The sequence below is a fragment of the Lissotriton vulgaris genome, chromosome 11 (genome assembly GCF_964263255.1).
Source record: "Lissotriton vulgaris chromosome 11, aLisVul1.2, whole genome shotgun sequence".
Classification (NCBI taxonomy): Eukaryota; Metazoa; Chordata; class Amphibia; order Caudata; family Salamandridae; genus Lissotriton; species Lissotriton vulgaris.
In genome coordinates this window covers 171,384,208-171,397,868 of record NC_141699.1, presented here as the reverse complement: position 1 = coordinate 171,397,868, position 13,661 = coordinate 171,384,208, and the positions used below count along the sequence as shown (strand labels likewise).

The 13,661-nt window shown below is 42.9% G+C and overlaps 1 protein-coding gene across 1 annotated transcript in view; it reads right to left on the bottom strand.

The window, feature by feature from the left end:
- The window catches only part of ALDH2 (aldehyde dehydrogenase 2 family member), a 186,333-nt gene that overhangs the window by 21,684 nt on the left and 150,988 nt on the right, over window positions 1-13,661 (bottom strand). The window contains exons 9-11 of the mRNA XM_086943067.1: window positions 5,398-5,582; window positions 4,529-4,693; window positions 2,430-2,587 (exon numbers count right to left, since the gene is read on the bottom strand). Of these exons, the coding sequence (XP_086799193.1) occupies window positions 2,430-2,587; window positions 4,529-4,693; window positions 5,398-5,582 (508 nt within the window). The remainder of the gene's footprint in view (window positions 1-2,429; window positions 2,588-4,528; window positions 4,694-5,397; window positions 5,583-13,661) is intronic.

Below are 13,661 nucleotides of genomic sequence, written 5' to 3'. Positions count from 1 at the left end.
TATAGGAAGGTGGTCAATGCCGGGGTGATTGTGCCATAATCTTGAAATTATCTGTACAACTGGTGTATTTGCTTAGCTGTGGAAGCCAGGCCCAGTAAGGAATATCAGACGTTACAACACACACCAATACATTGAAATACAACTTTTAAACAGCGGTGTACCTTTACAAAGCGTTGTTTGGCCATGTCCTACTTTACATCGCAAAAATGCTCATAAAACTAACTATCTCTCCCTTAAAAACTAATTTCTACCCCCTTTAACTAATCCATTCCTAAACCCTGAATTGCCTTACAACCCTTTACCTCTACCCATCCCTTAAACACCAAACACCCCTTATTATTCCTTACCCTACCCACCCCAAAAACCGAAAATCCAATACCACCCTTTACTCAAAACCTCCCTTAAACCAAAACAAACCCTTAGTACCCTTGACTCCTATCCATACCAGTACTTAAAAAACCCTTCCCTACTACCCAGTCGCCACTGTGTAGTTATAGTTAAGTCAGTTCCCATATGAAGAGTGTTTTTTAGTTTTGCTAATAACTTTTGTGCCATTTGACAGATCTTCATTAAACCTACAAATAAAAGTTCATCCACCTCAGCATCTTCCTGGAAAGTTCCATCAAACAGGGGCTTAGAAAAATGGGGTTTCCAAAACAGGTTTACACAACGCAAATTCTCATAGGAAGTTTAAGAAGCAATAGAGAAAAAAATGGCAGACCAAAAATACTCTAAATGTGGCAGAAAAGTAGATGTTTACTCAGAAAGTGTGCTTTTCATTATTTTGTGTAATCTGTTTAGTTATTTTTGAGAAATTAAGCTTAAAAGAAATCGAGCATAAGTGGACATAAACAGTCCAGCTATCACTATGATTGGCAACTTTAAAGGAGATTAGCCATCCTGATTGACTGATCACAACCTGAACAATATGTTCTGACATGGTCCCTGTGTCCTGAAACTGAAGTACGACAACATATATAGGTAGCAGGGTGAGCACACTTTGACCCCCAAAGAGCATGTGAGGTGGTCCCTAATTGACCCTCCAAACCCCTTGATTGGCTGGCCAGAACATAGTATGGCAGCCATTACTGGACTCTGGGACATGGTACCCATTGAAATGCATTGTAGTTAAATAATGTTTTGAGGATCACAAAAAAGATCACATACAGAAGGGGGTTAACAGATTTTATGCATAATATAAATTTGTTGGAGGCACCATATTCATTTTAGGCATTGTAGTGTTCAGAGGCGATTTTACCCGGTGTAAAATGCTGATCCTCTGCTGTGATTTTATGAACTTTGATAGAAAACTGCTTTCTCTCCTGATTTAAGAGTTTACGGAAGGTGCTCGAGAAGCCAATATGGCAGCACACTTTCTGTGACTTCATACTATTTTCTCAGTCAGGTAAGGATAAAGTCTGATAGGAGTAAAATATGTACTTACAACAGCAGCATGTCAGTCGATTCGCCAGTGTTCCACTACAGCCTCCCTACAGTGTTCTAATGAACAGGTAGGACACCGAAATTCTTATTTATGACATTGAAGCGATCTTGATTTAATCAAAGCTAAAACATTTCTTCAAGAATGAACAAATGAGGCTTCATTCTGTCATTTATGGTTTGTGCTGTAGAAAGCACAATTGGAACACATTTTCTATTAGTTCTCAGATGGGAGGGGCACAGGGAAACAAGCCAACCACAGGGAAAAAACTGGAGGAGCAGTGGCAGCACATCAGACCACATAGGGCAGGAGATAGGGGGCAGATGGATGGAATCTGACAGCAGAGGAGAGGGAGAGAGTAGAAAAGGGCACCACGATTAGCACAGAGGATAGCATGAGGGCAGTGGCAGCACAAAAGCCCATGCAGGAGGGAGGGAGCAAGGCACAGACTTTGGCAACGGCAGGCAGGGAGGAGGGTGCAGGGGCAAACACACAAAGAACAATGGTCAGGGAGAAGGGGGCAGCAGCTGACCACATACAGAAAGCCAACATGGGAAGTAAGCGGTCTACAGAATGCTGGTGAGAGGGGTAGGGGCAGGGTCCCCGTCACTTCTTTATGCATATACCATTCCAAGTCTTACAACTGTTCTGTTCAAACCTTTTCATTGAGCGTTTGGACATATATCAACTGCATAGTAAGAACAGCATAAACCAATGGAAAAAACACTAGTAATAAGTGGACTTGCCACCTACAAAACAAACCTGGACACACACAAATACACACAGTATATTAGGTTTAGTATCCTTTATATATGCAGAAAGCTCTAGACATTTCGAAAGTTGCTTCAAGGTTACAGCTATTTTGGGGGATGATCACTTGTCTGATCAACGCTTCAAGTCAGCTCTTCTAAAATGAAGTCATACACGCCATGTTATTTTCATAATATATTATTGTAAGTACAGTTCTCGGACTCCTATCAATCCTTACCATACAGTTCCAGCTCTCACTCCTTGCGCAACGTAGTTGGCCTTATCGAGATCCTTTGTAAACACAGCTGCCGCCAGGCCATATATGCTCTTATTTGCCCTCTTAACAACCTCCTCAATGGACTTGAACTTTAAGATAGACATCACGGGCCCAAATATCTATTGGAAATAAAACAGAGCCTTCAAAGCATTGCTTCCGGAACCTGCATTGGAATTTTTAGGATTTCTCCTAATAAAAGAAATTCTTATAAGTTATTTCACCAACAACACTGACCTCTTTAGTTTGAATCAGAACATTTTACTTCTGAGCACATCACAAAGCAGCATGAAAAGAATTAAACAGACAACATTTCTATAAGATAGCTTACTTATTCAATTGAGTTAATGTGTCAATCGAAATTTTAAAAAAATTTAGTGACAGAGTTCCTTGAATTTGCATAATTCATATAAATATCAGTGTAATATACATCAATGACCTCACAATAGCCGGACAATTATTTTTAGTTGCAGTTTTTTTTTTTAAGTTCAATAATTCATAATTTTCTATTTTTATCCTACTTTTTTTTTTTTAAGTTGACAGAGTTTCAAAGTAATAATAGTGGCTTGGTGTCTGGCGAGTAAGTGAGTAATAAGTAGGCCTGGGCGGTAAATTCCGTTCCGCTCGCGGAATTGGGGTAATTTCGCGTTCCGCTAAATTGCCAAAAATTCTGCGATCTGCAGAATTTTTTGCTTGTTCGCGCTTTCAAAATGCGAACAGGAAAAAAGCAACGCGAACGGGCGGAACAAGCAATTCTGCATGTTCGCAGAACTATTGCGTGCAGAGATTTTTTACCATTTCGCGGCGCTTTGCGTAGTGAGACTACACAAATTCGGCCCACCCCTAGTAATAAACCCTCTTGAGTAACACATTGGTGTCCACAGAGACATTAGAGGAATGAATATACAAGTAAAAAACATGGGGGACATGCCCACCAAGAAGGAGATCGAGTGAAGGGAGTGCTCAAGATAAACTAGGTTCCATAAAGATAATATTCCAGTGCAGAGTGCCTTATGTAGGTCCCAGAAGCAGATTCTCAGTATAGTCACATTAAATACATACACATTTAATGAACAGAACTGAAATAATTTGCATTATTTAGAGTTATCCTGAATTCTGGCACATTGGCCTTTGGGAACCTCATGGTGCCAGGTGTCTATAAAACATGTAATCAAATTCTTTCAATTTTCACTTGGTATAAAAATAATTTATCTTCAGATTTCTTTTAATCTGGATTTCTTAAAGAACAGTTCAAATTTCTAATTCTAATGTAACAAACATTGTATACCCATCAATGCAATTTTGGGCACCCTCGGTTTATTTCTTTAAGGACGGTGGTGGGGAAGTGCATGAAAACAGTATATTAAACACAGGGATTATTAATTCTCACAACACCAAACTCCTCAAGAGTCTTCGGAGCAGTGTCCTATACAATGGAACGGATATCTAGGTTATATGTTAGCGCTGTATAACAGAACAGTACATCACCGGGCATGAATCATCGACTCCGCTTCTGTGGTAGTACTGGGAGCTCTGAGATTTGAAGAATGTAATGTTTTTTTCACTATGTATGGCGCAAGAGATAGAGAATAAACCAACAATGTACGTTTTTGTACCTATAGTCACACACAAGTCTTCTCTCACTCCTTGGAAAAGCGAACCCATAAAGCTTTGAGCTCACGAACCGATAAGTAGGAAGACCAGAATGTCCATCAGCCTTGACAGATACATTACCCAAGGGAGACGTTTTAGCAATTGACTTGGTGGGGACACGACTCAATACTTGTGTGCAGGATGAAGAGAACCATAAAAAACTCAAACTTGACTCATGACCGCATTCCAGTGCTAGACTACTCAAAGTCGTCAAAGCTGAAGAATAAGTGTGGTCATCCAGCATCTCCCAATTATCGAATTGCCAAAATACTACAAGGTTAGCAACATGTCCCAACACCCATATACAACTTAGTATATAATAAGGTCTTCTAGCAATTTGTAAATTGGATGCTTCAAATTAACCCCATATCAGACAATACCATACTGAAGGTCCGCGAGGGGTCACATACCTCTTCCGAAGCAATGGTCATGTCATCTTTCACATTTCCAAACACTGTGGGCTGGATGAAGTATCCTCTGTCTGCTGCCACCCCTCCACCATGAAGCAACTGAGCGCCTTCTTTTTTCCCAATGTTGATGTAACCTAAGATCTTTTTAAACTGTTCCTCATCCACCTGTAGAGAAGACACAGCTGCAATGATGTAGAGTAGTGGGATGGCGTGACACTCATGCAAAACATTGGTCAAAGCTTTACAGTACGGCTGGGCAAAGAGCAGATTCTTCTTCGAGAAAAAATGAACAGAACTGTTTCATCTCCTTGCTTGGTATTAGATATATAAATGCATCTTAAAAATTAGTTAACAGCCTGTTCTTGCAAGGTAGATTATTTCTCAATAGGAAAACCAGATGGACATGGCATTCATATTTTTAATTTGTGTCTGCAGTTGCTGCTATGACCAGCTGTTTATCTTTTGATAATTTACCGACTCAGAGTTGTCATTTAACTCTGCAGATTGAAATTTACAAATATGTTTTCAAGTCGTGAAAATCAGATTAAGCAGAAGGAAAATGTTATAACAAAAGGGGAGGCCAATTTGGACAGAGAATCCCATGTAATGATTTTATATGTAAAAGTATTAAGCCGTGCTCTTAGGCTTCAGCTGTTCCAGAGCACTCAACTACAGCATAATAAAAATCAAGGCTAATCACTACTAATAAAGAAAGCTTCAATTGCCACTTAATTTAAGGCACTACAGGCAACAGGATTCATAAACGAAAAATGAAGTGCCCCAGCTGGACAGCCAAAGACCTTGTCTTGAATTACAAATCAAAGGACTAAAAGCTTTGTGAGAACATATAGGTTCCACTTGAGGCAAACCTGAGGTCCTTGCTCAGTTTTGAAGTCAAATGGATTCCCAACCACTCTTTGCTTTGCTCTTTCAATGCTTCTCTCCACAAATTCCTGATAGATGTCTTCCTGAACAAAGGTTCTGGATCCAGCGCAGCAACACTGCCCTTGGTTGAAAAACAAGGCAAAATGGGATTGCTCAACTGCCAACTCCACTGCAAAGGATCAGAAAAAAAAAAATTACTTTCCATTGCAGCAGTTTTAAAAGCAAGCACTTTTAAAATAATTAATGTGTGCTCCCCTAAAAGTCTCCATTATCAGTGCTAGAAAGTTTAATGCTACCAAACGAGACATCTTTTCAACTGAAATTGTGATTTAATTTTGGGAGAATTTCACTTCTTTACCCTCATTATCATGAACCACTCAAAAATAATTTTAACAAGAAATCTATTGCACATACGAGATATGCTGAGGATACCACCAATCCACGCTTGACTATCCATTCTGATTGCTTTGCTGAGAATTGGCACAATAGGTATCGGTATGTGCAACAACCCTTCAACCTCCAGTTAAGCAAACCTTAATAAAGAAAGAGAGAGCGGAGCGAGAGAGGAAGGCGAGCAGAGAGGAAGGCAAGAGAGCAAGAGCCGAGAGAGGAAGGATAGAGAGCAGAGAGGAAGGCAAGAGGAGAGAGAGAAAGCTGGGAGAGAAAGGCGAGAGGAGAGAGAGAGAGAGCCGAGAGAGGATGGTGAGAGAGCAGAGAGAGAGTGCCAAGAGGAAGGCGAGAGAGCAGAGAGGAAGGCGAGAGAGACACAGCCGAGGGAGGAAGGCGGGAGTAGAGACCCAGTGCACTAGGGAGAGAGTGTGTGTGTGTGTGTGTGTGTGTGTCTCTCCAGGTGAGATGCTAGAGTGGATTCACTAGCGGGTTATGGAGTGTTTATCTACAGTTAGTTCTAGATAGGAGAATCAAGAGGAGAGAAGGGTTCAAAGTGTACAGGGTTTCCACAAGTGACCTCAGAGCAGTGTACAGGTTTGCATTGGAGAATTTCAAAAATATTTTTGCAAGACATGGGATGTACATGTGCTACTAGGGTGGGGCTATGGCTGCACAGCATGTATGTTTACAAGTAGTAAGTGGGACATTCAAGTTAGCATGATTTGCATAGCTCTATTCAGAGGCATGTCAGCGACTACAGTTGAAGTTTGGCCAACTGGAAATGAGGGAGGCCTTACATATTGACTTTGCAATGGAGTAGCCTCTATGCCAAACTGTAAATCAGCCCCCGAGGCTGACATGCATATGGTTGCTTCCGTTCTGAGGAGGCACAGTGGTAACACAAATATAATGGACTAACTTTTTCCCTAGCGACGAACAGTGCTCGAGAACTCCACAAGCATTCACCTTGTTATTGTTTTAATGAGATGCCAACCTATAAAACACTAAATACAATGGTTGTGTCGGAAACATTTGTAGGTGGTCATGGAGGAGGATCAGTCAATTGCAATACGAGGAATGACACACTTTTCTCCCTCTATTTCAGCAATATCATCACACTCTTCTAAAGGTCTTTGCACCTCAGGAAGAAAACCAGTAGCAGAAGGATGACGTACACAGAATCTCAACAAAGTAGACTATCTGGTCAATCGAAATTTCGCATGGAGTTCTTTTCCAAATGAGACCAAATGTGTTTGGTGTCCCAACAATGCTAAGTGGACAAAAGCAAGACACTTTGAAACACTTGTCTTTTACTAGACCAATGCAATTTCACCAATGCATCTTTACAAAAATGCCCCCCCTCTAGCTCACCTAAGACAATGCCTCAGTGTACCAATAACTCACATCTTCAATCAAGAGGTCCAGAAAGCAGCAGCACAACTCATCACTCGCTCGTCCCAACCAATGCCAGCAATGCTGAGAAATTCACAACACATTTCCCCCTGTGCAAAATGCTATACACCTAACTTCACAACAAAACATTTTTCGGGGCATAATTCTAACTCTGCCTGCTGCAACAATCAGTCGCTTGTTTTTGTTTTTCGTTACCTCACCAAGTTACTAAGAGGAGGTTTTCATTTCATTGTGGCTAGATGACAGTAATACAATCTACTTGGATCTTCCAAAAAGATGAATTGTTAAACTGCACCTACTACACAGTACCTCCCTCAATGACAGCAGCACATGCTGAACAGAGCCAACACAGACTCATAGGAGCAAGAAGTCTGGGGCAGTTTCAGACGAGTTGGTAACTACTTCACAAGCTCCTGTCACCAAGTTCTTTGCTGTACCCTCGAAGTTCAGTTTTGGCTTCACAGTACTTTGATTTCACTTAGCAATGGCCCAGTTCAGCTATTTGCATGCCTTAATAACATTTATAACCCAATGCAAGTGATATTGATATAAAGGACAACACTAAACATAGGCATTCAAATGTCATAATAATAAGATTCTATTGCAAAACCAGGACCATTGAGTTTCATGATTGTCATACTATAGAAATGGCAGAGAGAAACTGTAGGGTTGAGCTACTGTGCTCTTAAAAGGAAGAGTGAAACAGATAAGTTCAAGAACCAGCTAGGAGAAAAACAGGGAGTAAGTATGTAACTTTTATAGTCTGATTAATAAAAATCTTTAAAATATATGTGAAACCGTTAGCACAGAACTTCACGCTGCTATACTTTGCTCACGGTCAGAGCAAAAAAGTGATTGCCTATAACCATTTGCAATTCAATAAAACATTTCAATCTATAAACAAAATCTATCACTGTGCAGAAATTGGTGCAAGGTAACGCTAAAGTGCCTTAATAATTCTAATCTATATTAAAAATAAATATCCATCATTGATTAAAGATTAGTGCAAAATAACACTAAAGTGCTTTAAGAATTACAATCCATACTAAAATATTAGACAATGGAGAGTCATTGCTTATTCCACTTATACCGCCATTTGTTAGATTTCGAGATTACTAAAAATTTTAGATCCAGGTTCAACCTTGCTTAGTCCACTCATCCTGCCACTATTTGTTACATATTTCGAAATTACAGATGAGAAAAATTCATCAGTTCTTACAAATCATCAAATCGTCCTTAATAAAACGGATACATTTCATTATGTGTAGCACTAAGGTGATGTACTTCTACTCCGTGGTTATCTATGAAGATTAGACTAATTTCAACATATTATCCACCAACAACAAGTACTTGATAAATGGACAGATCAGAGGAATAGATTTTACAGATAAACACTGTAATGGCTTGACGACCTGTTCTCACACCAAGTTCAATGAGCAATAGTTTCAACAAAGTTAGTCGTACTTGGAGTAGACAAGGGCAAACAGACTATATGCAATAAAGATTCTTTTGGATAACATCAAAGTCTACAACAGTTTGTTGGTCATTGTTGCACCCACCTTGGGGTGTCATCCTTGGCTGCGTACCTGCCAAGTCTTAACCTGAGAAATAAATCTCTATGTGGTGGGAGGGGTGCCCGTGAATAAGGCTGGACCTAAAGTTTTCCAAATGATTTGATAATAGTCCAAGCATGCTTCTTTGCCGCTAAGATAAGACATTACTAGCGCGATTGAGAAGAATCTTCAGAGGCTTTATTTATTCCAGAGAACCCTGATGGTTGGTAGTTGGAGGTATGCAGGCACTCAGATAAGTAAGATCTCCAAACACTTTTAAAATAACGATTTGTAAGTTCTTGCCAGCACACATTAGTCAAGGAGCCAGCCAGGTTCAGATAAAAGAAGGCTATGTAAACTTTTTTTTAAAGGCTGCCTGTCTCAAAAAAATTTGGCTTTGTAGGCCGAACTCCAACCGAATTTCTGCATGGCTTATGCTCTTTGGGATCTTGAAGATAGACTTGAAAGCTTTAATTTGTAGCTGGTCCAATAGTTTGGCATCAAGACCACAAAAAGATCAGAGCCATACGCTAATTCAGGAACCAGCTTAGCCATTATGATTTTGACTAAATTCTCATGACTAGGCTGTAAGATGGAGTCCCGGAGCCCCCTATCCTACGAACACTCCCACACACCTGTATCAGCTTCCTTCCCGCCAGGACTGCGGCGCCGCGACCATTTCCCCATGACAGTAACGAACATAGGCGCTACAACCATGTCCAACGGAACTCCGCCTTCCTCTCTCTTGCAGGAGCCAATCAGTGACTTTCGACCACAGGAAGGACAATCCTCTAACCCCGGAAGTTCCAACCCAGTGGCAGCGTCGGAACAGGTAAAAGCCGAGAGCTGGCAGACGACCGACGGAGTATCGTGGCAGGACACTCGAACCGGAGCTGGAGACGGAGACGAGGCAACCGAAGAAGACGTGTGGACGGAGGATTGGTGGAGACCCGAGGAGGTGGCTGAAGAGCGGCCGTGACTCAGCGGAGAGTCACGGCGGACCGTGTGAGTACCGTAATTCCACCTGAGAGCTCGCTAGGTGCTCGTTGTATATACTGTATGTATAGACTATCCCCTAGCCACTTCGTCGCACTGTATATTAGTTGTATAGCACCTCACTGTGTGAAACCCCTGCCCGTCACGATTTCACTTGACTCGCTCTCACCCTACCTCCCTTCTGGACACCGCCCCCCCCCCCCCCCCCCCCCCTTTACCTCACAGTCATTCCTTTCTCTCCCTCACTACCCGGTTGACGGTGGAAGCATTGTATAGAGTTACCGACCAGACTAACAGGTCCTTTCTTTGTCTCTTATTGCCCTCCGAGGTACCTCCCCGACGAAGGACCCAGAGACGAACCTGAAGAAAGGAACCGGACACAAGCCCTCTACCCGACCTCGGATCCCTTACCTGGACTATGTTATGTGGCCCGTACCTTGTTGGTTACCTTGTTTTTGAATAAACAACAACATCGCCCACTATATTCGGCCTCCACGCTTGCTTTTCCAGCCTGCAGTCCGCCCACAATCACATAGGCCAATAGAACTTGTTCTGCAAAGTTCAAAAGGCAACAATGAGGGACTGTCTTTTAGCCCTTAAGATACTGAAATGGCCCTTAAACAACATGGCGTGAGCATGTAACCTTGCTTCAAATCACTAAATGTGTGAAATCACCGGGTCAAGCTGTTGCCATCTCCCAGTTTCACCTGGACATGTGTTGGTATGTAGGAGGATAACCATATTAAGACATTTATGCGGCACACCCCAGGTAGCTAGCTTTGACCATAGCAACTTGCGTGGCACAGTATCAAAAAAAGCTTTTAAATCAACAAAGCAGATGTACACTTTTTGCCTTTTGTAAATTGCTTGTTCTGACATCAAAGTAAGAAGCAATAAATTTGTAGTGGTTGACTGGCCTTTTCAGAATCCAGATTGGTAAATTATTATTACGTAGGTCGATACTGCCCACCTTGAGACCCATAAGTCGGCATGACGCAAAAATCTTCGCCTCAACATCTGTTATGGCTATAAGCGGATAGTTTCATGGATTTTCCAGGGTGTTGGTCTTCTAGTTTTTAAAATACTCCCTTGCCATGATTCCGGGACAAGTCTAGTCACTAGAGCCCGATTACGATGGCGGTGGGAACACCCCAGTCAGGTAATCAGTAGTGGTCCCACCACCATCAGCCCCTGCAGGTCCGTCCGCTGCATTACAATGTGGCAGGCAGAGGCATCTGGCTCAAGGACCTTCCACCTCACATCAGACGGGATCAAGGAGCCTGTAGGACCGTCGGAGGGACGGTAATCTCTACAGGTGGGTGGTGCCTACTCAGGCACCGCCATGGGGATTACAATGTCCCTTTCAGTCTGCCATTTCATGGTGGTTGGCCTTGCCTGCTGGATGTTCCAGCGCCGTGACCTGTACTACGTGGTGCAGCGCCACACCTAATCTACGTGTGCGGAGGGTAGAATATCTGATCTGGAGGATGGCACAGCCCAGACTGCGAAGAAGTATGAGAGGATAGAAAAGCTCCTTAAGTCTGTAGCCATCAAGAACAAAGACTTGGAAGCTCGGGCGGAGGAACAACTTTCATATAATGGGTGCCCAAATCCACCAACGCTGAGCACCTGGATTGCTTTGTGGAAACACTTTTAACGGATATGCTTGGCTGAGAGTCCTTTCCAACCACCTTTGTCGTCGAGCAGGCATACCGTATTTTGGGGCCATGGCACAACCCAGGGTGCCCACCTAGACCGATCATAGCCAGTCTCCTCAACTTTCAGAGACAGGTACACAGCCCTACAACTGGCACAAGAGAAGGGCCAGCTGATGTGGCAGGGCTCAAACATTTCCCTGTACCTGGATTACACCGCCATGGTCCAAGACGCCCGCGGACAAATACACAGGAGTGAAGGCTGCCCTGCGCAAGTTGGGTTACCTTTATGGGAAGTTGTACCCAGCACGACTGAAGGCGGACGTCGATGGCAGGTCCCGAGTGATTGAATCCCCGCACAATGCTCAAGAGTTTTGCCAGAAGTACTCCCAACACTGCCAAGTAGAAAGGCACGCATTCACCGCAGGGCACTCAGGATATACCAGACTCTGGTGCAAGTGCGGACCTCTTTTCTGCCTCCTAGCCGTGCTGCACCTGTTTCAGTGTAGTAATTATGGAACATTCCTTTGCAATTTTTGGGTCGCACCGCTAATGTACTGTGCCTTTGGCACGCTAGTACGCCCTATGGAGGCACCTGTGCCAATGTCATGGGATGTGGCGGGTTGCCTGGTGCCTCATCTTATAGATATGTGCCAGGATGCCATTGACGTCGGATCGTTCCACCCATTCGGACAGAAGCGGTTATAATTTTGTTGCCCAAACCCGGGAAAGATGCTCTCAAATGTAATTCGTATTGTCCCTCTTGAACTTAGATAACAAACTCTTAACAAAAGTGCTAGTTACCAGACTTGCCTTGATCGTGGAGAAATTGATTTCTCCGGCACAGTCGGGGTTTATTCCCCTTAAATCCGCAGCTCTGAATACCTGTACGCTTTTTGCCACATTGAATAGGATCTCAGTCGGTCACTGCGACCGCTGTCCTATTAGACGCGTCAGGGATGCCCCTTGTCCCCATTATTGTTTGTGATTGCGCTCAACCTGCTGGTGCGCCATCTGTTCAAAAAGCATAGCCACAGAGGGTTACAGTTTAACACCGGGCCCTTGCTACTTACGCTCTACGCGGATGATATAATTATTTATGGGCGGCACCCGGATGATAACTTAACGTTGCTCCGGGAGGTGACAAGGTATGGCACCAACTCTGGTCTCCATATAAATTGGGAGAAGTCTGAGGTGCTCCAGTTGACTGATGCAGCCTGTGCAAGAACGGTTGACTACTCATTGACCTGGTGCAACGACTCTGTGAAGTAGTTGGGTGTCCACATTCATAGGGATTGCATTTTGAGTTGAATTGGGCTGCGATTGCCCCATCAATGGCTGGGAGGATAGCCATCATTAAAATGGTGGTGCTGGTGCAGTTTCTGTATCTCTTCCTAAACATCCCCATACCACTGTCTAACAGCTTTTTCTCCAATCTGCACACGTTGACGCACTTGGTGGTGGGGGCGAGGAGGGTACACAGGTTTGCATTGGCGGGGACACCTTAGTACTCCCATATGAGAGGGGTTGCTGTACCTAATCTGCAGATCTTTTATATGGTGGCACAGGTGAGGTTCGCGCAACACCAGTATGGGCCGGGGGAGATCTTTAGGGAATTTAACCTCCGTAGAATTATTTGCATCATATTTTGCCAGGAAAGAGATCTGCTGATTTAAGGGAATTATTCATAGAATTACTCATAGAATCCGGATTCTCGCCCTCAGAAGGGCCTAGTTCGGTCACAAAATGGTCAAAGTTTAATTTCAGCAGAGTAAGAGTTGGTTTTAAATCAATTAAAGAGACTGGAATAAAGGGATCTGTTTGGGCTTGTCCTTTGGCTATTTATTTATTAAATTTTGTGCCTCCTGAGCAATATTGACACTCCTTATAATCTAATCAACCAGTTCCAACTTTAACGGCGGCATCCTCGGTGTCATCAATGAAGGTGAGAGTACCTGTTGGCTTAGGTTTGAATCCGTGCTGAATGATAGATTAATAACAGTGTTTGTACTCTAATCCGGATTTATTTCATCTTAGTCGACAAGCATATGGACTTCTTTCAGTAGCTCTTTCTGCGGTTTTTGTTGGTTCAGCTTAACAATGCAACTCTTGACTGAGAAGGAGTTAAAGGGCAAGAACTTTGTTTGAAATAACTTGGGTATTTATAGTCATTGAACGGTAGCCCAACTCAAATTCTGATGTTGCAACAATTTCAGCCTTATTTAAAAACCCTCCATCCAC